General features: G+C 45.1%; 1 protein-coding gene across 27 annotated transcripts in view; it reads left to right on the top strand.

Annotated features, from left to right (window-relative positions):
- EPB41 (erythrocyte membrane protein band 4.1) overlaps positions 1 to 24,728 on the top strand; it is a 96,801-nt gene extending 72,073 nt beyond the window's left edge. For 23 of the 27 annotated variants that reach the window (XM_042793579.1, XM_033002104.2, XM_042793572.1 and 20 more), the window contains 6 exons: positions 1,231 to 1,410; positions 16,696 to 16,824; positions 18,536 to 18,637; positions 19,104 to 19,184; positions 20,028 to 20,135; positions 21,037 to 24,728. In XM_042793579.1, the coding sequence (XP_042649513.1) occupies positions 1,231 to 1,410; positions 16,696 to 16,824; positions 18,536 to 18,637; positions 19,104 to 19,184; positions 20,028 to 20,126 (591 nt within the window). In that variant the 3' untranslated portion in view covers positions 20,127 to 20,135; positions 21,037 to 24,728. Of the gene's footprint in view, positions 1 to 1,230; positions 1,411 to 3,291; positions 3,343 to 3,700; positions 12,120 to 16,695; positions 16,825 to 18,535; positions 18,638 to 19,103; positions 19,185 to 20,027; positions 20,153 to 21,036 lie in introns of those variants that run through there. The other 4 variants (XM_033002113.2, XM_033002120.2, XM_042793570.1 and 1 more) reach the window with 3 other exon arrangements.
- The last annotated feature ends 980 nt before the right edge of the window (positions 24,729 to 25,708 follow it).

Below are 25,708 nucleotides of genomic sequence, written 5' to 3'. Positions count from 1 at the left end.
GCAGACTGACTTGTGCTTTTGTTTTGTTGTAACTAGCAAGCACTTGCCTTGTGCTTTCATCCGGGTTGGATGCCCAAGCCTTTTTTTTTTTTTTTTTTTTTTCCCCCAAGAACCATGCCAAAAAGAGCAGATCTTGTTTAATGAAGCATTTGGGGCTACAGCCCTGTGGAGGGAGGGTGCTGTGTCCTGGGTAAGCTGCAGGGACGCAGATATTTGAGGGGGGGCACCCTCCTTTAGGGGGATGCATTTGCTCTCCCATCTAAAGTCAGTGGGCTGAGTAACAACTACAAGAACAAAAAAAGTTAAATTTTCCAGTGATGCTTTTACTGACCTTAATTTCCCTCTTTCTGATGGGTGAGGCTTGCTGTTTTTTGTCACTGTCCAGAAAAGTTGTTGTTTGGCTTGTGCCTATTTTATGCAAAAGCTTTGTTTTCAACAAACTCTTTGCTTGCAAGGAAAAGCTGTTTTTAAACAAGTTGAAGAGAGCTGACTTGCCTTGAAGTCTGGGCATTTATGCTGTAAACTAGCATCAAAGAATAGAAATCTGGCTTTTTCCAGATTAAGAATTTTAGCAGGAGTTTCTTGATCGATCTAGCATAAAGTAAATTCTCGGTTTTATTTTTAAAGGGCTATCATCTCATCTTTATTTCAGAAGTCTGAAACCTCCTGTGGTAGCTCCTGGAGTGATGAGATGAGGGGGGGAAAAAAGGTAATAGGAGTATTCTGGGACCAAGATAATTCCTGGTAGGATGAAAGAGAAATAGGTATGAAAAGAATAAATAAAATTGGAAAAACTTTTTCTTAAACATTAATTGCATTTATACCCATGAATATTCAGGTTAACAGAGGGAAAAGAAAAGAAACCCACCCAATTTAAAGGCATTAAATTAAATAACTCAAACAAACATAGTCTTGCAACCTAAAAATATCCCTTATGGGGAAAACCTGTGAGATTATACCTCAGCTGTCATCTCTGTTGGTGTGGCTTGAGATGAACCGGCGGCACATCCCGCTCGTGGAGGAAACCCCACTCTGTGCCCATTGCAGCTTATCCCAATTAATGCAAGAGGAAAGAGGAGAGAGGACGCTCCCTTTGTGTGCTTGCAGTGTGAGCACAATGGATGGAAGTCGGCAACAACTCTGCTGAGCGCAGCTTTGCTATGCAGCCGCCTAGGCAATCGCAGGTGTCAGCTCCGTGTCTCTTCATTTATCGTGTCCTTTTACTAATAGGATCTAGATAAGACCCAAGAAGAAATAAAGAAGCATCACGCCAACATCAGTGAGTTGAAGAAGAACTTTATGGAGTCCGTCCCGGAGCCTCGGCCGAGTGAATGGGACAAACGTTTGTCCACTCACTCCCCTTTCCGAACCCTCAATGTCAACGGGCAGATTCCCATGGGAGCAGATGGAGTGAGTACCTCGGCGGCGTGTGGGTGTTGGGTGCACTGCATTGTTCCAAGGGACAGCTTTGCAACCTAGGATTCAGCCCCAGCTCCCCCTAGTTACTGAATTTTAATAGTTAATATTGACTTCTAACATGTATAATGACCTCTGAGAGCATCGATGCTTTAGTTGTAGTATCATAAAAATGTGATCTTTTTGATAGAAAAGAATGTCAGGATTCTTTACCTGGTTTTGATGCTGCTTTTCCTAGTGTTGCTGTCATCCATGATGCTAGACTTTATTTCACATGGCTGTTTTGGGGACTGGCATATTCTTGGTACCAGGGAACGCATCTCCCCAAAATGTGGAAAAAACCCCTGAAACCCGGACACCCAAGTTTAAAGGGACTTACTACTTCAGAGATAATATTACAGATAACCCCGTGAAGAAGCACTAGGATGGTATTTTCAGTTTTCAAAAGTCACTTTATTCTCCAGTTAATCCAGTATGTCATTGGGTTTAGTCTTGCATTAGGATCTGCAGGTGCTGATCTGCTGTGGAGGCGTCAAGAAGACTCCTCAGGTGGCTACAGCAGGGCTGCTCATATATGATGGAAATCTTTCTCCTTACAGGAACAGTGCCTTTATGTTAGTAGCCACATACACTCACTGTTTCTCTGCTAATTCCCTTAAAAAGGTAATTTTTCAAAGAAACCAAGTTGGAGCAGCAAAGATCTGCCTGCCAACTGGTTTCTTCTTGGATAACAGACAGCTGCTCTGTTTAATACCGGTGTTACCTCATTCAGATTTGAAGCTTCTGAGTAAAACTGTAGTTAGAGTCCATGGTAATCAGTCTCTTAAATACTAAATGCGATTTTTCATTACAACTGAAAAATTGCATCCTGGCCGCAGTGGTGGCAGTCATAAAGTCTCTCCTGGTTTAAGCCTAGCTTCTCCCCTTGCTACCCAAAGCACTTCAGACAAGCTTGCATTTCATCTTCAAACCCTTGCAAGGGAGATACTTTTTGAACAGAAATAATCTTGCAGTGGATGGAGGGTTTTTAGAACAGGTACAAGGGGTTTTAATGGCCAAGTTTACAGGCTCCTCAAAGCACAGAGAAAAGCCATGACAATTATAGGGCTGCTTTTCCCCCAAAATGAACTAATGAGTGTTGGTCATTATCCTTGGAATTACCCTGTTTAACCCATGGATGGGCTTTTCTCTTTGGTTGCTGAGTCTCAGTGTAAGTTCAGCAGGAATTTGGGCAGTAGAGCGAAGCAGAGCTCTGCCCGCGATGCCACATGATTTATGGGTGTGCGGCTGGGATGGAGTAGGGGCTCTCGAGCTCCACAGCTGCAGTTCAGGAATTACATTCTTGGTTATTATGAAGAATTTCTTGCATGGTGAGCCCATTGTGAGGTTTTGGGGGGCTGCTATTCATGATAACTGGATGCTGTGGGCTTTCCCCATTTAAGGCTGCAGTGGGCCACAGCGATGCAAGAATTGGTGTCAGCCCTGGATTTGCATTTCTGGAAATTCCCTCTTAATCTGATCCCCTCTGAAGTGGTCTTGCTCTGAGGTGAAGGTGGACACATTCTGTCATGAGCTTCCAGAAACGCATCTTCAGCAGGCACCTGCTGGGGAGGGTGTTTTCTTTCACCTGCACATGTTAAAGGATGGTAAATCACTTAATGATTACTTACCATTACTATTGGTTACGGAAGATCACTTAATGTTGAAGGATGGTGAGTCGCTTAAAGATGCAAAGCAATCCTGTTTCTCCTGTTCTTGGTGGTATCTTCACCCTACTGTAGTGGCTGGAGGGTATTCTGCCAGGGGCTGCTTTTCTGCTCTTCCTGTGTGTTTTATTGCAAGACAACTGAACCTTAACACGCTTTGTGTGTCCAGGTCAAGAAAGTCACTGTCCTATCTTCTGAGAGACAGGTTGGTGGGCTTGAGGTAAAGCTGCTGTTCTGATATGTGCTTCTGAACCAGACTTTTGCTATTGCAATGGCACCGAGCAAAAACTCAACAGCAGCTGCTGGATAACATTTTTTCTTTTGGCTACATGAAGTAGTTTCATAACTCACACCGAGAGGACTTTTGCACCGCTGCAGCTTTTGCAGCTTTCGATTTTGCTTACTTTGGTGCATGGCTGGTTCGAAAAAGCTGCATGAAAGATATAACCGTGTATTGAGAGAGAAAAGCAATTATGAAAGTTTAACTGTACCCTGTTCTTTTTATGTTGTCTTTCTTTCCGTTTTTTGTTTTAATGATCATGTTACTCTTGCATTTTATATTTTCTTTTGCTGCCCAGTCTCCCAGCTACTTTCTCCCTGATACTCATCACTTAGGGGTGTGCAAAGAAACAGTCCCAAAATACCGCACTGATCAAAGGAGGCTAGCTCAACTGAGAGAGCTCAGAGCCAAGTTTTTCCTCTCCTAGGCGCACTTGGCTTTGACCAGGTCTGGCAAATTAAAGGGATGGAGAGATACTAAACAGCAATGTTTCCCACAATCTTTTCTTTCTTCAACAGAAGTGCTAGAGCCCTTGCATGATCCCGTGTGACGATGTACTCATTCTGTTTTTTTACATTCTTTAGACTCCAGAAAAAAAAGAGCTAAAATGCAGAGGAAAATTTAAGGAGTTTGCAATGCTCCTACTGCCATCCTGGCTATTCCACACACAGGATTTCTAAGATCAACAATTTTTCACTTGTTCCAGTAGAATTTTCAAAACCATCGAAATTTTGATACTGTTGTCAGAACTTTGAAAAAGCCTTTTGTATCTTCACTGCAGTCTGGATGTTCAACGATATTTAACAAATGCTATTTTTTAAGGGCAATGTAGACTAGGAAGCTGTCAGAGACCACATTTTGTACTACGCCATTTCTGTTTCTAATGCCACAAACTTTTTTCTCAACCATTCCAATTCCAGAAGACTTCAGTAGGTTTTGAGCATACACTTCTCTGGGAGGGCAGGTGCAAAGCCCGTGTGATCATGATCCAGAAGTTTGGGACAAAACACACACGATCCTGATCCAGATGTTCATGAGCTCTGCAGGGAGGAGTAGATTTTGTAGCTCTAAGGCTGGTGCAACCCAAGCAACCAGCAGCTCTGCTCTCCACAGCAGTTTATTTTTATGTTGAGAAGGCTGCCCCTAACGCTTTGCACACCTCCAAGTATCACTTTGGGCACTTTCCATCTGTCATTTTTGTTCATCTCTCTCTGTCTTTCTTGATCTTCTACCACGAAAGCAGACACAGGAACGTCCTCTGTTAGTACAGGATGAAGACAAACTAAAAAAGCAGGCGATACCTCCTGAGACAGCCTTTCCCCGGCAAGCAAGTGAAGAAACTCTTCCAAAGGTTTCTATTCCAATTCCTGAAGAGCAGAAATCACTCAAAAAGTGTCAGCTGTACTCTAGCATTTTTCCTTCTCCACATATTCCCTTTATGATGTCCTTTCTCCTGGTCGTAGCACTGACTGTTTGGTGGCTGCTCTTTCTCTGAGTGGCAACAGGGTCATGTTGAAACCTCAAGACCAAAGCTCCTGAATTTCTTGTCCGTAGCCTCTGCTGCATCTTCCTTGTCCTGGTCTTTGATCTCCGTAGTTCGCTGTCCTGGGGAGGGACAGCCCGCGACTGTCGTGTTAATCCTGCTGTGTGTCATTGTGTAGCTCTGATCCGGGACCTGGCAGGGAGTGGTCATGGATTGCCAGTTCCATTTTGAAGTTTCCTAGTGCGCAAAAACAAATTCTCTGAACCGTGCTCCTGGTTGCTGTAAGAGGGCAGGCGGGGAGTGTAAACACGTGGGAGGAGACATTTGCTTCTTCAGCCCCTGGAGATGCCACATAGGAGTTGCTGAAGACTTGCTTTTAAGCTTGTTGTTTTAAAAGTTATATGTTCACAAGCTGAAGAACATTTGATACTGATCCGACAGAGGCTTTACAGTAATCTGTTGAATCTAATCCATAACCACTCCTTTTCTAGGAAACTAAGATTGGTATTTAAATAAAAAGTGCTGATTGTCAATGCTGCTGTTAGTGTTAACTTAGAGACAGGGACAGGCAAGTTTTCATTTTCCCAGTGGGGGAAGCTTTTTGCAAAGCATCGCAGCTTCCTTCTTGCACCCCTATTCTCGTTTCCAAGAAAATACGTTGTGTTATAGGACAAAGCCCATTGCAAGGAAATATTTATTGTAAACATAGATTAATCGTTTTTCTGAATCTGGTGGTCTTGATGCTTCAGATGTGTTTTATTTAATTTGTGTTGAACTAACTGACGCATGTTTGCTTAGGTCACAGGAATGGAGTAACCTGCTGTTAGGTACGTCTCCTCTGTTAGCATGTTGACCTTACCACATCAGGACACACTTCTAATGTTAAAGCCATCGATTGTTTTGACTTCTCTAACAAAACCCTTGCATGCCGCCTGTTGTTTATTGCCTACAAATGTAAATGTCTGGATGATGCTCACATTTATCCGAGTTACCCTGGTTGAGCTGTGTAGGCTCCAAGATGAGCTGCCCAGCTGGGCTGAGCAGAACTGGTTTGCGAGCTGGAGGGAAGATGGGACTTTGTGTCTAAGGGGTTTCTTTTCTGTATATAGTACTTACAGGACTGAGCTGAGCCAACCGCTTCTCCTTTCGGTAGTAATCTGCTTTCTGTTGCTTTCTCTGGAGGATTGGTGTAGACACAGTTACTCCAGAGAACAGCCACCAGTGCCATCATTGTTGGGAGCTGCTCCAGCAGCACAGAAGAGAAAGGAGTAGACCTTTATTACAGGGACTAAAATGTGTGAATATCTATAAATACATGTATTTATATCCCTTTATAGATCTGTATCTGTGTGAACAGTGTTATTTAGGAAGCTAGCAGATAAGCTTGCAGGAAGAAGACTTAAAGCAAATATGGCATGTGCTGTCTGATCTGAAGGGCCGTGGTGTATCACGGACCACTTGAGCTGCCTCTCTTGCTCTCAGTGTACAGGTTGAGGCTCTCTAAATGCTGTCTCAGAAACTTAGGTTGCTAGTGAAGCCCTTCACTTTAATCTTGCAGGAATCTTTCCAATTACTCTTGTAACCTGCTCCAATGAGTTCACCAGTTTGTGCCTTTAGGACTTTGTTTTGTGAGGATGCTGATTTTTCATTAGAAAGTATTCTTCCCTTTTTAACGCACTGCCTTTAATACACAGTCTTCCTCTTTCAGCAGTTGGAAGTGTAGAAGTCGCTGGGTGGTGGCGCAGGCGTACCGTGGCGCGAGGGAGAGCTGTCGGCGGCGCGGCCGGCCGGCGTGCTCGGCACAGGCAGCGGACGGACGGTGCTGCTCGCTGGGCTGCGTGCCTGCATCCTAGGAGCACGCCCTAGAAAGCACTTGAACTCCAGTGAGCTTCAGCGTGAAGTTTAGGAAGACTATCTGGAGAAGGTGGGCCCTGGAGAGGAGAGGTGGGGGAGGATGCTGAGGTGCCACATGCTGTGCAGAAGGTGCAAGATGGAAGATGCCTGGGGGATGCTTCTGGCTGAGGTTCCCTGCCTGAATCTCCTTCCCAAAGTTGGAACAGACATGATGAAAACCAGGGAGTGTTCATTCTTGCCAACCCGGCGTGGAGAGGGAAGGGACAGGAGTTGGTTGGATCTTTCTCTGTCCATTTTCTGTCCATATTTCCTGGAGAAGAGCAGCTTAAACACACACCTGCTTCCTTTACAAAAGCCATCGCTCGGGTTAGCTGCTGTGATGCTGCTTTGAGCGCAGTTGAGGTTACTGCATGCTGTCTTTCTGAACTGATGATAAGTACTTTGAAGCCATACCAGTGGCTCTTGCAAAGCTGTGGTTTCTGTAGCTCTATCATACCATTTCTAAAGGACCTGAAGTCTAGAAATCTTTGCCCAGAGCAATGTTTGAATATAGTGCTCAGGGTATCATCGCAGAGTGATGAGAGATGCACTCTGTTACTTAAACGCAATTCTTTATCTTCTTAATTAAAACGGTGTCTCTCTTGCTTTTTCTTTTTTTAAATCTTGAGATAAGGCTGGGTGTCATCAGCAAAAATACTTTGAAACTTTACATTCTGAGAATGCTCAGGAACATTTTGGAGATTTATATAACAATTATCACTGCAGAGTATAAAGAAACTGAACAAATGCTTTATATTTCTATGGCAGTTTAGAGTCCAGTTATCTATATTCATCCGGGTGGATATGATCTCTTCCGACAGAGGAAGCCTGTAGCTTATCAGGAACAGAAACCTCATCCGTTCGATGCCGCAGTGATGTGCCCGCTCTGCTCCAGCCCCTTTGCCAGTCCCTTCTCTGCTTTTATTCCTCGTTTGCTTGTAAGGCAAAGGAAGTTACAGACCACATAAGGTCTTGTTCCTGCACATTATGTATCTCGTACACATTGGTGCTGTGCTGGTTGATTCCTGGTTTCACCCTTTTCCCTTGATGTCCCCGCAGGATGCGGTGCTGAAAGAAGGGATTTCGGGGTGCCTGCTGTTGTACCCGTGCACCGGGAGAGTTGATTTGCTGTAGCTTTGTGTAAGGGCAGAGGTCTCAGGGTTTTCGTAGAGGAACCAACGCGTGTACTTTGCTCCCTTTTTTCCTCAGGAACAAACTTACTGGGAAGCACTGGCAGCCCTCCCGGCTGCCTGCCCCGACACTGCCACTGACCCCGAGCGGTGGTGGGATTGATGGACCCTGTTTGTACGTGGCTGGTGCCGGGCCAGCCTGTGAGTGAGGGAGAACTGAATTGTCTCGTCCAAGGGGAAGCTGGAAATGTCCACAGCACGTAACCTCATCCAGGTTGGCGTGAGAAATCCTGATTTTTCAGTGTGACATGCTGCAGAAAATGACATTTCAATGACTCTGCCAGGCCGGTGTCATAGCTATGATAAGACTACCAGCAGTTTTGGTGTTTAATTAGACTTTCCCAGTGTTTCATGGTGTGGCCACTCGGCTGCAGCAGGGCTCTTTGGTGCTCATGTGTGAGATCCACTTAGCGGCTGTTGAGGCTTCAGCGTTTTCCATCACGAAGTTGGTGGTTTGCTCTGCACTCACTTTCTGAATCTTCTTACCCTGATACCATCTCTTCTCAACATGAGATAAAATGCAGAGTAGATTCTTGTGCTTTCATACTTCAGGAAAAGGTGGACGTTAGTATTTTGAAGCAGCAAGTGTGCCAGAGCTGATTGCTTCAAAGCCGGATTCAGCTCTGAGGCTGCGTTAGATATCGGGCTCTGTCTGTGATGATCATTGTTGATATTCAAGGTGTAGGTTACTGTAAAATAACATCCGTTTTTTGCTTTTCTGTTATTAAAGGTGAACAGACAAATGAGGGTACTGTCTGCATCTCCTGCTGTGTGCTGCTTTGCACTGTGGGTCAGTAAGATGATGAACTGAGGCCTCTCTGTGGGCAGGTCAGGTTTAGGGTATGGAGTTAAGCTCAGATGAGCTCTCCTTCCTTGCAGTTTGTGTGGTAACTAGTGACGACCCTGAAAAGTAGGTATTCAATATTTATCTCCTATCCTGAAATAATGAGGAGAGGTGGATTTCCTCGGTGTGGCACCAAAGTTTGGAGGAATGAGGTTGGGCTGGCCTTGCTCTGTCCATTCCGTGGGGCTTCTCAGGAAGGTTATGGGTAAAGTGTTTTTCACTTCACGTAAGAGTCAGTAATGTGTCACTCTGAGAATTATTCCACTGGTTTATTGGGTTTTCTTTTCTCCTGGCCATGAGTTAACGGCACCTGTTCTGATTTACAGACTGAGGTAGGATGCTCTCTGGAAAAATTTAGCCCAAAGACAGATAATGGATTCATTTAGAAACTCTTTAATCTGCATTTACCAGGGGGTGACTTTGGAGAACCTCACAATAGTGGTTTCTCTTGGGTCCCGGTTTGCATCTGTCCTGGTTTGTGAAGCTGGAGGGAATGACTAGCCTTGGTTTATGCCACTTTGGGATCTTCTACCAGTGGTACATGTCACATTGGATCAGTTTGTGGGGACTAAAACCACTTTCTTTTTTACCTAAAATGCTCTCTTTTGGAACACCTTTTCGGTTTTGTATTTTTTCTCAGATTTTTCTTTGTAAATATGTACATTTATCATTAATAAATGTTATTGCAAATCAGATTCTTCTTTCCACTGCTTATTAACAAAAAAGGTATATGTGACTTGTGTTAACGACTTCCTGGGACTAACCCTCAGTGTTGCTTTCTCAAAGCAGGAGCCATCAGACCCCAGGTCATTACCGCTTGCATTCAGGGTGTTGGGTCTGCTGGACACTCTCAAGTGTGGGTTTTGTGCTCCTGGGGAGAGGGCACATGCAAGACTGTGGCTGTAACCAGTGCATGTTCTCAAACTGTCCAGAATAATTTGATTGAGGATTAAATCTAGTTTGGTTCAAGAAAGGCTTTGTTTGCAGAGGGTTCAAAAGGTTCAGCCCTCTAGCAAATACTTAATGTAACACTACCAAGTTCTACCTCTTTGCTTCTGAGACTGAAGGACAGGAAAAACAGCTTGCAGAAAGTTGTCCCTGGAGCAGAAGTGTTGCAGGTCCTGCACAATGCACCTGCAAGAGTCTCTGCTCTGCACGTTGTGTTAATTTAAGGACACAAATGTGCCTTTCTGTTTTTTTAAGTGAAGAAACCATGTTCCTAATTAACCAGCGCCTTTCTGCTTGGTAATACAATGCAAGGCTCTGGTTGGGTTTTAGCTGGTTGAAGCTGCCTGAGGTTGTATCTAGGGTTGTATCAAGAGGCAGTCTTTATTTTAATTCCCACCTTTTCATCTGTGAGAATATTTACTTCTGGATAAACAGTTGGGCTCATCCTGTGCTGTCATGAGTGATCACAGGAAAGCAAGTCTGGCTGTGATTGTGCTGCTGCTCTCCTGGATGAGGCTGGCACCAGAGCAGAGCTGTAACTTTATGAAATAATGCAAGTGAAATGCAGCAGCATAAACTTGATGTCAGTGATAAACCCTGATGGTATCCCCACTCTTTTCACTTGCTGCTGCTACGCTAAACCGGAGACGGTGTTTGCAATGCTACTAGCAGCAGCTTGTCTGCAGAGGGAATTTGGAATAAGAAGCCTCTCATCCAAGGGTATCTGCCCTACAGAAGGGATGGGAAGGGGATCAGGATGGATGGGGAGAGGAATCATATTGCTCAGCAACCTTATTTTAATAATCTAAGTATTGATCTTGAGGTTGTTTCGTGTTGCCAAATTGTTGATGCAGTAGGCTGACTGCTGTGTATCATGTAATATCCTGGGATTCTTGTTCATGACAACAGTTTAATCTTTTTAAGCTTGTAGCATGATGTGTATTTTCTAGCCTTAGTTTTAACTTTGGTGAAATTCTTTCATCCTTCTTGATTTTGACTGGGCTGGTCAGGGTGTTGTGATCAGATCAATGGCAATTACAAAATCCATCCGAAGCTGCGAATCCGTAGGTAATGGCCATCATTTTCAAATGCCAGTGTTTGTTGAATGGCTTCTAAACTGTTTAACTTCTATCTTTAAGGCAAAGCAGTTCTATAAGGGGCAGCAGGTACTGTAAAATAAGGATCTCTTGTTTTCTGCTTTATAACACTTTTTACCAAGTGCTTTGACAACTGTGAGATTGAGCATCATTTGATCTGGGAGTTCTCACTGGTGAGTGTGTTTTGCTGCAAAAGCAACATCATCATCTACTTGTGCATCTGTAGACAGTCACACCGAGCCTGTCAGCTTCTGTGGATACGTGTTCGGGGATAACCTAATAACACGCACCAGCACGAAGGACGGCAGTGCCGCAGTGGACAAGAAGGGGACTGGGAAGTACTAACTAGCTGGGATTTCTAGCATTTAATGTGGTCATTGTAGGGAGTTAGTATGCACTGTAATTTAATGTTTTTATCAATTTTTATCAAATGTCTTTGGTATTTGGAGATTGACTTCATTTTAGTATTCCTTAAGTTCCCTGCAGGACAGGAGTCTGGTATGGGATGAGGGTGGTTGAATATTTCTGGGGAGAGAGGCAGCAGCATGCCTGCATGGGCTGCAGAAAACGGGGATCCACTCTGGCAGTTCAGGGCAGCTGGATCATTTGAATATATCCTGATCCAAAGTAGTAGGTTCTTGAAAAAATACAGATTTTATACAAAAACATTTTTAAAGAAAAAGAAATCCTTTTGGTCACTGGTATCAGCCATGCAATTAAGCCTGTTATTAATTTATCCCCATTCTGAATTACTGTGTGTCACTTTTTACACTGTAATGCTTAAATTAAGCTATATTGTCAGTATTTGTCAACATCAGGTGCACAAAGATTTGTATTTAGCAGGGTAATGTTTTAGTTGCATTCATGTCTGGTTCAATTTGTTTCTTCTGGGGTGCTGCATCCTGTCCTGTATTTTCTTTACACTGCGTATGGCTTGTGCGAATAGCCTGCTTCGTGTTTGATTTAGGCACCCCTGGTTTAGTTTTGTGTCTCTGGAAATGAGTAGTTTGCAGCCCAGGCACTCCCAGGTTTCCTGGGTCTCAAGGAGAGCTTGGAACTCTGCAAATCTGAGCGCTCGAAAAAGAAATGCTTTTGTATTTGCAAATTAAAATAAATCTTGATAAGATCAGAATTCGTAACAGTTGTTCAAATTCCTAGGGGGTTTTTGGGTTGTGTTTCCTTTTTTTCTTATACAAAGATAATCTTTTCTAGCCTACATGCAAACTGCGTTTTTAAGTATAGGAACAAACATAGTTGTATTTTTTTTTTTAAAAAAAAGTATGTGTAAATAGAAAATTTTATATAGAAACAAACACCTTTCAATTAGTCTCTCTTCTTCCCAGTGGAGTAGGAGGGCAAGAAAAAAAGTGCTTTTGATCAGTTGATCTTATCAGGATTTCATTCTGTCTTTATAGCTTGCATGTTTATTGTCGCACTTTGCGCTACTGACAACCAGTATATGTATCCCATAGGCTTTATTTAAGCTTTTCCCTTCCTTTATGTTTTTACCATACAAGATACTTCTAAAATGCAAATTATTTTTCTGTATACAAAAGGGAGCTGGGAAGTTGTTTTGACTGGGTACAAATGTTTGTCTCTTAAATAGATCTGCACTTATGTAGCTGCTTCATCTGCTTTGTTTTATCTTTGGGTTGCATTCTTCCTCTTGGTCAAAATAGTGCCCCAGCTGGTATTTAAGGAAATTCTTGCTCCTAAGGCATTCTCCATTAAACTCCAGAAGCTGTATGGCATCTTCTCAAGATCCCATGATTAATTTTCAAGATTTAGCATATATAATTAAGGAGAGATCAGTATATTGGCAGTATATAAATCCCATTTTTAAAGCAAGATTAAGGCATAGGTGTTCAAAGCTGGTAACCTTTGTTTCTATTTTGTCTTGTGAAATATTGCAGTGTAGTATTTTGCATTAGGCAAAATGTGAGTGGGATCTGGATATACCTTTGTTGGAGCATGTATGGAAGTGGCTTTTGATCAGAAATAACACTTCTTCCCTGTGTGTGGAGTGACCTGATCATCACAGTGCTGATCGCTGTCCCTTCACTCCTGTTAAATGGGTTTTGCTAAGCAATATCCCAAGAAATTAAGAGTAGCCCAAGAGGCTGGAAATAATAATGGATAGAAATCTTACAGGTAATCTATCTGCAACATAAAGAAGCAGGGAACTGAAAAACACCCGGGAAGAATGGTGGAAGAGTCATTTCTTGAAATTATACTAAAATAAGCATCTGTTTGTTCCTATATAAAGCAGCTCCTATTCTTGACAGACTGTTGAACTGTGCCATTGGATGAGGTCAGTCAGGGTGAAAGCCTCTGGTGTACTGAAAATTAATTGTACTGGATAACCCACAGGCTTCACACCTCACATTTTAAGCACAAATTACATTTTTTCGGTTGCCCAGAGAATCTTCTTAATAGAAAGCGAGGCAGCAGTTTCTGTTCATCTTAATACCACCACCAAAATTAGAGTAACAGTTGACAAAATGAACTTGCCATGCTTTTATGAAGATTTAATCACTGGTTTTGGATGAACAGAAAAGTGGCTATATTTATAAAAAATTATCAGAAATCAACCATGAGGTTAATTATTGAGAAGAACCAGTAATGGCATTAAGTAGCATCCCTCTGGGTTTTTTCCCCTCTTTGTTCCCTGATGCTGGATGATGTGACTGCTTCGATATATGTAAAATTGTAGGTGCCTGTAACTGCTTGTTCTGCCTTTCCTTGAAGGCAACTTCTCATGTCAGTAATGAGAGAAACACAATTTCTAGCACAGGGCAGGACTGTAGCCGTCATTCGCTGCTGGTGACTGAAATGCTGCTTCTCTGTGCATATGAAATATTTATCACTCGGGCATTTGGGCAAACAGCTGATTTTTGCTAAAGCTTTCTGTCTTGTTCATGTTTTAACTCTTCTCTTCTCTTCTGTCACTGTTGCTTCCCTCCTGGCTAGAGGGCTCCCAGAGGTGTGAGAAGACCTAGTTGAGACCTTGCTATCGAGCTGAACGGGGAGCAGAGTAGCACCAGCCTTAGTTAAACCCTCTGGCTTGGCACGCTCTTCCCAAATACCTCAGGTGCTCTAGACATGCTTGCTTGCTTCTCGGAGGGCTCAGTTGCTTCATTACGTGTCTTCTCTCCCGTGCACCATCACAAATGCCAATTATGTTGCACCTTCAGGATGTTTAGCTCCTGCAAAGGTTTCCGTGCGCCAACTGCTTTTGGGATAAAGTATGTTACAAGTGTTTTGTTAGTCTTGAGTGAATGGTCAAAGGTAGCTTGTTGGGCAATAAACTGAACTGCATGCTCGGTGGCAATGGGCTCAGCAGACATCAACGTGACCATCTGGCTTTTCAGTTCAAAGCAGCATTTCTTTGTTCCTCAGCTGAAAAGTTTTGTGCTAAGTTGTGCGAGTTAATTGAACTGGTCTGTCTAGACAAAATAATACAAATTTTTTCAGGTGACCAGACTGCATCGTCAATTCAGGAGCCTCTTGGTAATTGAAGCGGATGATTTCAATACTAGCTTGTAGCTATTCTTACAGTAATGTTATCAATGCCAATAATGACAAGTCTGTGTTCGTTATCCTGGAGACTGCAGCAGCAAAGAGGGTGCTCGGAGGTGTGACCATTCCCAGGGGTGAAGAAAAGAGTAAAGCACAGGCTCTGCAGATTGTCGTGCCCATGAATTCTAGGCTTATTCTCTTCACCTCCGTGTGCAAAATAAAATACAACATAAAATATTTCAAGGAGTTAAAAGCAGAGTTGGGGTGTGGTTTTGATGTAGTCGGTGGGTTTTGTTGCACATGTGAATTTTGGATGTGCACAAGTCCCCACTTACTACACTGAAATTATTCCTGTTTCCAAACTGGGCAAAAAGTGCTTAGTGGTGGCTCTTCATTTCATGGCAGAGAATTGTTTTAATATCTTAAACTTAGCAGAGTGGATTATTGCTCTACCAGGAAGGCTGTGTCAGTAAATACACTGGATGCATCACATAGCACAAAGGTTTTCAAGCTTTCAAGTGTCCAAACCCACTGCTGTTGCATGCATTACTGGAGATGTGATATAAAAAAACAATGTTTTGCCTTTATGCTTCATGACCTCCTGTTCTCCCTAACGCTTTCTCTCTCTCTCTCTCTCTCTCTGGCCTTTTTTGTGTATTCGTTTCTTTTTAGAAAATGAGTGACTTTCTCTCCAGAGAGGATGTGGCTGCAGTGCCAGAGAGGAGCAGTGTTAACTTTGCATTTGAGGGCTCAAAGCAATCAGTAGCTTTTAGTGAGACCCCAGTGCCACCTGTCTCAGAGCCTTCTCCCAGCCGTGGCTTTGGTGCTTCCTCCCTAAGCAGCGAGGAGGAGGAGGAGGCGCCTCCGAGCCCCCCTGTGAGCGAGGAGGACCTGAGCTGTGGAAAGGGGGTTTGCGCGGATGTGGAAAAGGCCTCGGAGCTCTCAGAGCTGGAGCCCCCCGCCAGCCCTGGCACACCTCCCGGGCAGCCCTGGGGAGCAGAGGAGGAGGTGGCAGAGGATGGCGAAGACAGATTCACCCTTAGAAAGCTAAATGGCGAGTGCCACGACTCGGAGGTTGCTAACGGGCTGCTGGCAGTCATTCGCTGCTTCCAGGTAGTGAGCCCCAGCGCCTGCTCCCCCCCCGGCCGGCTTGGGAGCGGGAACCCAAACACTGCAGCAAGCAGAGGCCACGGATCCGGAGAGGAGCTGTGCTTGCTTGGCTCAGACTCGTGCTTGGAGCTAATTAGCCGGTTAACCTCCCGCAGTCAGTGCACACAAGCCCCTCTCAATTTATCTTTGCATTAAATGCAGTTGCTGCGGTGCAGTGCCCTTTGCCTTTCTTTGATCAAAGCATCCCGTTTCATCCCCCAACAGGGAAATATTTAGGCTCCAAAGGCATATAATTTTAGTTCCTCAAGGTTTTTGCTGTCTCTTGCTGTACCGGAGGCTGAGCCTTAGCACAGCAGAGCAATTCGAAGCACTGTCAAACATGCTTTTACATTGTGAACATGGGCTTTGATGTCCCCTTTCTGCTCCCCACTGTGGGAGGTATTTTTGCCTGCTTCAGTGTTGATGTTAATTGCTTACGGTTAAGTAGATGTCCACTTCCCCTGCTAACAATCACGGTGGCGTTTGTCAGGTTTGGGGATGGTGAGCAGAAATCGAGTCATCTGGGAAAACACTGTGGGTCTGAACTAACTCTCTCATCTTCTGGATAATTATCAGGTGGTGGAGCAACTGATTTTTCTTCCCTCCTCCCCCCCCCTTTCTCATTTGAGATGTCATGTTTCTGTTTTGTCTGACATTGATTTAATAAAAGTTAAAGACCTAGCATCTGATGAAGATTTTTAATAATAGTGTTTCACTTGCAGTCAGGATAAGGCTTCTCAGCTGTGATCAAGTCTTTATTTGCCCAGGGTTTGTGTTACTCTTGACACTGTCATCAGTAGATCAGGGTCATCTTTTACTGGCAGCTGGCAATGAGCTTCTACTAATTAGAAGGTTAATAATCAGTGGAGACAGTTTCTTTGTGGTATTGTGACACACCGGTTAAACCCTTAATGCCTCCATTGGGCTGACCTGAGGGCACGGTGTTGGGGAAGGTCTGGAGGATTTTTCTGTCTGTTTAATCCTCACGCATGATCTCTGCCCTCTGAGCGGTGTGTTGTACCAGAGGCTTAAGACCAAAGATTTCCAGGCTGTCCATGGTTCCCACAGTGCTTTTATCAGATCAGTGTCAGAATGTTTGCCAGCAGCACAGTCGTGATGTGGAAATGCTAACTGGGTCTTCACGGAGATGTTTTTAACCCTGTCTCACAGCCACCACTAGTGAAGACACAGACGGTCACCATCTCCGACGTGTCCAGCGCCGTCAAAAGCGAAATTCCCACAAAAGAAGTCCCCATTGTCCACACAGAGACAAAGACCATCACCTACGAAGCTGCACAGGTAAGGTGTGTTCTGATTAATTTTCCAGGGGCTTAATTAAACACAAGATTTCCAAATCCTCTGGATGAGATGGCAGCACCTGTCTTTCTCCAAGCATCTGAGTCGCAGCACAGGAGTTACCCAGTGTTATGGATTATACTTCCAGGTGCATCTGGTATTTTCAGAGGATCAGTGGTTTTACTATCCCTGAGGAGTAATTATTTTTTTGAGTGTGCAAACAGAATTTATCTTCAGCCACTTGTGGATTTGGGATTTAGATTAGACTGTACTGAGTTAACCCGAGTGGGCCTGTTTTCTGCAGGAGATGCCTTGTCTTGCTTTCCCCGGCTCTCCTTGCTGTTGATGCCTCTTCAGAACTTGGTTTGTAAATGATTTTGAAAACGTTTGTGGATTGTCCTTTAGGTTTCAACCCTGAAACAGGTGTTGAAAACCAAAAATATTGTATAAATGCAACCAGAGTGGGTATCAGTGATTGAAACGTAGAAATGTTGTGGAGTGATACCAGCATATGCAGGTATGGTTTCATTGCTGATGTTAAAATTAATCCTCAATCTAAAATAGGTTTTATTTGAGAATTTGGAGTCTGTTAGCTTTGGGTTTGTCATAACTGTGGTTGTTAGGAGCTCTGCTGTTGGAGTGAAGTGACTGTGGGATGTAGGTTCAGGTATGGGTAGCCCATGGACCACACTGGTATAGTTTGGGATTCCCGAGGAATCCTGTGGCTGCTCAGCATCCTCCAGACTGCGGGAGTAGAGGGGGCTTTCAGGCATGCCTGCACCGGGCGGCGGCGAGTGTCGCCCTATTTCTCAGCGAGTGAGTAGATGAATTAGAGCAGTTCTGCTCCGGTGACTGCTGTTACCATTTCTAACTGGGCAATGAAAAGGAAAAGTGTGTCTCCGGGGTTGGGAGAAGTCGGCCGTGCGTGCACTGACCTGTGACGTGCGGTGAGATTTCTCCCAGTCTGTGGAAAATGGTCCCACCTTGTGGTAACTCCAGATATTGTCCCACTGCGGCTCCGGGGACGCTGCCCAGCGTTCCTTAGCGGTGCACCGTGCAGGAGCCACAGCCAGCATGAGCTGGCAAGGATGACTTATTTTAGGTTTTTCAGCAGACCTTGAAAGGTCGACGGCTCATGCAGGGTGGGAACCAAGTAACCAGCTCTAAAAGAAGTCGTTCCTAATTCAGCCAGTGTCTGGACATTCATTGCTTCTGCAGTGTTTAAAGCGAGTGGTGTGCAAGGTGGTGTCAGGAGGGAGGAAGGGTAGAAAGTACTTTCTGAATTAGATTGTGCTCCCTAACTTCAAGGAGCTCCGTGGATCCAGGCAGGTGTAATTTGGGATAGGTGTCTGCTTTGGTTTCCCTTCGTGGTCCAAAGCATGCCGCTTGGCATGGAGGAGCAGCGTACCCACATTTGGGTATATCCCAGCCCACCTGGTCTGAGGGGTGTCGTAGGTCCAGCCTGGGGGATTTTATGGATCCCTGCATTTCCAGCCTTAAAGTCCATGGACTTTGTGCTGAGCCTTCAGAGACCCGCACGGTCCTTGTGCAGCTGGGCGCAGCTCGGCCCGCTGCAGGTCGGCTTGCCCTGTCCCGCGGTCCGTGATGGAGAGGAGTTTCTGTCCTGGGACTGTGTCCTGCTCTGGTGGTGTGGAGACCCTGCTTCTGTCCACACTGCCCACAGAGAGTGATGGCCTGTTCTTCTGTCCCACAGACAGATGGTGGCAATGGAGATTTAGACCCTGGCATTCTGCTGACTGCTCAGACCATCACTTCAGAAACCACCAGCAGCACCACCACCACCCAGATCACAAAGGTAACAGCACAGGAACACGGTAAAACAGCAACAGCTAAACCAGCACCATGATAGAGAGATCAGCGGAGCTGAATAATGGGAAAAAAAGCTTAAACCCCAGTTTTCTTTACAAAAAAAATGTGATTAATACCTGAAACAAAGCAAGAAGTTCTCAGGTTCAGCATTGAATTAAGACTAGATTATGCATTAATTGCAGTGCAGTCTGTGGACATGGGCCCTGACTGTTCTGTGGTACAACGGGTAAGACCTGTGCTGTGAGTCAAAGCTCTTTCCTGGCTCAGTTAAAAGAAAATGAATATTTGACAGTTTCTCTTTGAGCAGCAGCAGTTTTCCCTCATGATTCTGATACTGTGGTATGACGGCAGTAGTTGGTAATGCTATTTTTGGATACTGCCTTTAGACAGGCAGCCCCAGTACAAATTCCTTTTCAATTCTAGACTAACAGTATTTTTTTCTTTTGTACTAGACTGTAAAAGGTGGCATTTCAGAGACACGGATTGAAAAGAGGATTGTCATCACGGGAGATGCAGATGTAGATCACGACCAGGTAGGAGCTTGGAAGTGGTCCAAAAGAGCTGCTCAGAGCTGGCACGAACTAGACAGGCTGCTTTCCCAAAGACAACTTAATCAGAAAACAACCTAGGGAAATTCTATTGGGGTAGAAATAAAACTTCAAAACTGATTTCAGTAATAAATTCCTCTTTGACAGTATGGAGCTGTATAGCCGGGCCAGCAAAACTTAATTCTGCTCTGAAACTGGTGCTGGCAGTAGAGTTTTGATTCCAGTATTGTTTTGGACAAATGCAATTTAAAAAAAAAAAAAAATTACACAAAAATGTGAAATGTGTTCCTTTGCATCTGGGTGATCTGCATTAATTTTCCAGTAACTTTGAAGTGATATTGCTGCTGTATAGTGCCAGGAGTCATTTCATAGCACTCAGCACCTGCATTAAATCTCACCGGCTTTATATGAAGCTTTTCTGATGAGTCAGCCTCATTGGCCTCTAGCGCGTGTTGGAAGTGATGATTTTGTCATCAGAGAATTTTACTTTGAATTTAATTTTAGTTGTAAGTATCACGGGGCTGAAGAATATTCGTACAACAAGAACTAGTTTATTAATTCCAAAAGAAAATGTCTGAGATGTTGTCTGAAATGTACTCATCACACTTGCTGGAAGAATAGATCCATCTGGTAGCATGGGGCAGTGGAGAGATGTAGTGTATTACAAAACAGCTTTTCCTTTCAGAATTAATCTAATACTACCAAAAGTCACCAAACGGTGCAGCTGAAGTGGAATCACTTTTCCTTTTTCTCTCCCCAGGGTTAGAAATAGTCACTTGAGCCCCTGAGGACCCTCGGTGGCATGCTCTGAAATGTGTTCTCTTTCAGGTTCTAGCGCAGGCGATAAAAGCAGCAAAGGAGCAGCACCCGGACATGTCGGTGACCAAAGTGGTGGTGCACCAGGAGACGGAGATCGCGGAGGAGTAGCGAGGCTGTGTAGGTAGGGGGGCCAGGTACAAGTGCGTGACGGGTGCTGCGTTCACCCCTCCCCGGGGCAGGGGGCTTGATCTTTGTGCAAGCCAAGGTTTGGCTAAATATGGTCAGAGTTTAAGTAAGTTAGCTGATGAGTCCCACTCAGGCTGTTCCTATTAAATCATTTAAGGCTGGTGAAGCAGTCACAAATACAGACTAATCCTGCAGTAGAAATGAGCCAGGAAAGTCTAAAAGAAGCCACGTGGTGCCTGCGATGAGGCTGTTCTGCTTTACCAAACACCTTCGATGCACCAGCAGCACACTGAGCTGTAGGTTTTGTGTAGAGCCCTGCCTGCATTGGTTCTGGGTGGAGCCCAAGCTCCTGACTTGCCTGGAAGGATCCCTCTTCTGCAGTCTCGATGGTTTTGGGATAGAGCTGCTCAGGGAATCCAGGAGCTCTGCCTGTGCATCGGTGCTGTGAAGCCCGTCCTGCCCCACACCGGTGATGTTGGTGTTGCCCAAGTTGGTGCCATGCGTGGCCCTGCTTGTGTCCTGCCCCATCCCAACAAAGCTGGTGCTTGCAGAGATTTGGGAGGTGGAACAAGAAGTTTTTAGGTGAGAGGAGAGACAGCATGGTTTCACAGACACTGTGGTTAAGCTTTTTCACTTTCAAACCTACGTAAAAATGGCAGAAGTTTCCTAATGGTTCCTGGACTTGCAGCTCTTAAAATATGGTCCTTCAGGGATGGGAGCAGGGTGGTGTTTGTGCCAGGTGCCTGGTGGTGGCTCTGAGCCGGAATTCACACCTGCTATTGATGGTAACTCACCTGATTTCAGTTGTCCAGCAGCTTCAGGGAAGTGGGTTCCTTTTTCCAGGAAAGCTGGCTCTTGGTAGCTATAACTTATCATGTTTCTCTCTTTCTAGGAAGCATTCCTGCCAGACACAACACCAGGAAAAAGAAACCCAGCAAAACTACCAAGAAACTACCTGGAGCACAGAGACCTCGGATTTACAAGACTTGACACTCAGAGACATTAGTATCTTTTATTAGGATTTATGCTATGACATTTTACTTGGGATTTTCCAGACTCCACTGGATCCTATTGGATATAGATTTTTTTTTTTTTTATATATATATTGTGACAAAAGTATGCCATATTTCTAACTGTACTGAATATTTTTTACAGGTTTTCAATTTTGCATTCCCTCTCACGCATAGCCTCTTCAGATACAGACCCAGACACACCTCGCAGGACTCAAAGGGACGCTTTTTTAAGTCGTATTCCCTCCGCCTCGTCAGGGATAACGGAGATAAGCCACATCCGTGCATATTCCGAGTGCGGGATCCGTACACGCCTTCAGAAAGCCATGGGTCCTTCTGCTGGGAGAGTCAGTTGAAAAAAAAAATCAGACTTCAGTTTTGTGCAGCATTTCCGATTGCCTCTTGATTTTATTTTTAGCTCTAGGGAGCTTGAGACTCCAGCCGTGATACCTGGGCGTGCGCAGCAGAGCTGCTGCCTCCGCGCCGAGTTTCCTCCCCGTTGGGTTTCAGGCCCCCAGTGTGTGAACACAGTAGGGTTTTGTGGTGTAGCCTATGCACACATCTTAATAGTTGACTAGACTTAAGGAATACTGGAAGTTGCTTCAAGTATCTTATACTGTGAATTTTAGAGCTTTAAGAGGACTGTGATAGCACCTCGCCTTCTGTGTGTCTGCTGAGTGCTACCTACCTGTTTGTGTTTTCTAGATGCCATTAAATTAAAAAGCCCTTAGAAGTGTGCGTTTAAGGTGTTTGGACTCTGAATGCTATTAAGGTAGGCTTATGCAGCATTCACAGTAACTGATCTTTTTTCAATGTTGTAGTTTTTCACTTGTTTGTGTTCAGGATTTTTAAATTAGGGTTTGGTTTTTTGGGGTTGTTTTTTTTTTTTTTTGTAAGTCATGGGTTGTGTTTTTTTTTTCCTCCCCTCACAGTGCTATTTAAAGCTAAACACGTTACCCATACACCAGGGCATATATTCTACTATCATTTAATTTAAAGTCCTTTAGACAATCCTTCCTAGGCCTGTAAAGCTGTATTTGGAGAGGCTGAACAAGAAATCTTAGAAGGTGTCAGGTGTTGCTGGTCGTGATAGAGCCAAGCCCTGTGGAAAGTGCTGCTGCCCCCTCTTCCACACTGGCTTAAGGGTCTGTACTTTGGCTTCGTGACCGCTGTGCTGGAATGAAATACCAGGGTTAGTGTCTGCACCTTTAGGCTGAGCTTACAGATCACTGGGGCCAGCCCCAGCGTGGTGGGGATGACCAGAAAACATCTTTTCTGGGGCTGGATGTGCTTCCCTCCACGGCACCGGGCGCTGAGCTCCTGCTGCTGCTTTCTGAGCTTCATGGAAATGTTTTAATCATGCCCTGGTTTCTCGTTCCAGCATGTAAATTCAAAAAGAAAAAAAAAAAGCCACAAGCTTTGTAAAGAGTCTGCCCAGACACTTATGAACACTTTAGTACACTTTGAGGTTGTGATTTCTTTTTATTTTTATATATATAGTGTGGCACAGGGGTAGCTCAGGGCATGGAGTGCTCTGCTGCTGCTCCTCAGTCGAGGATGGGAAGAAAATGGCAATAAAAAAAAGCTCTCTGCTATTTCAAATTTGAATAATGTGTTTCAGAAGTCACTGGATTTAGCTCAGGCTGCAAGGACTTGCTGTTTAACTGCAAACAGCCTTTGAACTACACTGGGGCTAGTGTAGCTTCTCAGATTCAGGTGCAATTTTAATTAAGCTGTCAGTATTGATTGGAGACTATGCTGAAAACGCTGGAGCTGCTGGATTTTTGCTTTCTTTGAGCCTTGCTGGCTGTGGGTCCTTCCCAGCCTCCAGCCTTCCCATGCTGGTAGCTGCTTCTGGGGCTGCTCCGGGTGCCCGGTCCCCTCCCGTGATGATGCTCTGCCTTCTGCTGGGTACCGGGCATCCTGCTCTGGGGAGTTAGGGAGTCCTGGGCTCTGCAGCTGTAATGTAGAGATTAAGTTTTCTATTTATGTCTGAACAGCCCTTTCCTTCCTCCTTCTGCAGCGCAGGTCCTTTAACAGGTCTGTGTCCCTGCTGCCCTCAACTTAGCTGGGTAACGCTTGCCTTAAATGCCCGTCGCGCTGAGCTTCCCTCTGGCAAGGTCCCGTTTCTGGGAATTCAGCTTTTTGCCACTCGGTCCTTCCTTCTCACCCTGTAGCAGCTACCTGAGGAGTAAACAGGCACGCCGAGTAGTCAGTAAGAGGTTTTCTGAGCTTTACTAGGAAAAGCCAGTGTGATAAATTAAGTTTGTCCATAGCACTTAAAGGCACTTGGCTGGCACGAGAATGTAGGAGAACGTGGTGCGAGGCTGCAGCTTGGCCCTGGGTGTTCGGTTGGGGTGTCCTGTGCCCTGAGCACGATGAGCAGGACAAAACACCCTGAGCAGGGGATTTCTGTGGTGAGAAACCTGCTGGCATGAGAGGTGGTTCCTTTCCAAAAGGATGTGCTCCCCAGGGCTGCGTATGTCCCTTTTTAAGGGCCCATAGAGTAGAATAACCCTTTTTTTTCCCCCACCCCCCGCCCCACATTTTGGGTGGCTGTTTCCAGGTGGTTTGTTCTCACACTTCCCCTTTTTAAGTTCTTGCTTCTCCCTGAGTATTTTAAACAAGTCACCGCCTCTTCACGGCGATAGCGCTGACCAGAGCTGGTTTCAGAGGAGCGAGCTCATCCCTCGCCCCGAGCCTCATCTGACCTTTGCCATCACCCCGCTGTCTGACCCCACGGGGGATTTCCAGCCAGCGCAGCCGCCTTCGTGCAGCGCCCGAGCCCAGGAGCTGGGCAGGAGCAGCAGCAGCCTGCGGAGAAGATAAAAGTTAAGAGCAGAAGAAGCTTCTTCCATCCTCAGCCGGGGCCGCGGCGGGGCTGCCCGCACCCCTTCCACCTCCAACGGGTTTTTAAAATCCTTGGCTCTTAGCGTGCTGTGTTATTTCCAGGGACAAACCAGCTGAGTAAGGTCTATTTATATGAATGTTCCCAGCTCTTCCCACTCCACAAATTCACCCAGAGACTGTCTTGATTGTATAATATACATTATATGGAAGCTATTTATATATGAATGAATGTTTTTATAGAAAGGAAGGCAAGGAGCTCATGTTCTCCTCCATTAAACTGGAACGGCAGCTCTGGCTGCCAAATAGCAATCTCTGACCAACACAGATGTGTTAGCAAAGGACTGACTGATTTACTGATTTCTGGTTTTAATAAACTGTGGTTTGCTGATTTTTCGAATTGTACAATTACCTTAAGAGGTGGTAGTGTCCCAGCCTTAGAGATGAAACTTGTAAAAAAAAAAAAAAAATTTAGTTGAGAATATGAAGGAGCTTTGTAAAATTTTTTAAAGGCAATTGTGAATTGTCTAGGCTAGCTGTTTACACTCTTCTTTATAAAAATAGAAACTTTTAAAATTGGCAAATCTTTATAGATCAACTAGTGATGGGAGCTGTTACTTTGGACTTTCATAGTAAATCAAAGGGAAAGTTGCTGTAGCAATTAGACAGATGTAAGTGTTCAGTATTGCTTCTTGTATTGCATTTTTCAATAAATTTTCAAACAAAATCCTCTCCCTGGCCCTGAAGCCTTTTTTCTCCTCCTCGCCCTCCTCCAGGTCTCTCTCCCCAGCCAGGCTTTGTGGCAATTTGCTTTTCCTGACCTAAGCCAGACCTGTCGCCTCCCCAGCGCATCCCGGCAGAGCCGGTGCTGTGACCGCCGGGCTCTGCCGCCTGCGTTTGCTCCTGGTGGCTTCAGACACTGTAAATGGTTCCTGGCAGGGACACGTGTGAGACCAAAGTCCCCAGAAGGGAGCCCCAGAGTCCAGGTTTTCCCTAAAGCACCATCGCTTGCTGCAAACCCTTTGTGCTAATGAATTTGGGGTCAGCTCAGGTGAGGGCTTCAGCTCAGCAGCTGCTGCTTAACCCCAAGCAAATGTGACTGAACTGGAACCCCAGGAGATGGTCTAACCTGCATTTTCTTGTGTGTGGTGTTTCTCTTTTTTTTTTTTTTTTTTTTCTCCGCTATCTCATTTTTTTCTGACTCCAGCAACTTCAGGAGGGACAGAAATACAGAGCAGAAAAGCTGACGGGGCATTTTGGCTGCCAGCCTGAGAGAACAAAAGCCAGTTGGCCCAGTTAGGGCAGCCAGAGACTGGGGGTGGGATGGGAAATCATCCCTGTGGGCAGTGGCAGCCCAGAGCCGGCTGCGGTACCACCCACCCCGTGCCTCAGTTTCCCCAACAGACACAAAGGGAAGGGTTACACGGTCCAGTTGCTGCTCATGGACACGTCTATTCACATGCTACAAGCAACGTTAATTCAAACTGCTCCAGGGACAAGTCGTCGTAGCTTGCTGCCGCCCTGCCTTTGGCCAGTTTGCTTTCAAGCCGCTCCAAGGATTACATCTGGGTGTACTCTAAAGCAAAAATTACAAAGGAGCCACAGAATTCAGCCCCGGATAGTTGGGAAACGGCCACTGCTGGAGCTGCCTGTCTGTAACATGTCACAGCAACTTGGTTTACTTACAGCAGCGGGGCAGAGTCAGGC

This window comes from Tyto alba, unplaced genomic scaffold, assembly GCF_018691265.1.
Source record: "Tyto alba isolate M040663 unplaced genomic scaffold, T.alba_DEE_v4.0 Super-Scaffold_20, whole genome shotgun sequence".
Classification (NCBI taxonomy): domain Eukaryota; kingdom Metazoa; phylum Chordata; class Aves; order Strigiformes; family Tytonidae; genus Tyto; species Tyto alba.
Note: the sequence above shows the minus strand (reverse complement) of the source record. Positions and strands in the feature narration are given on the sequence as shown.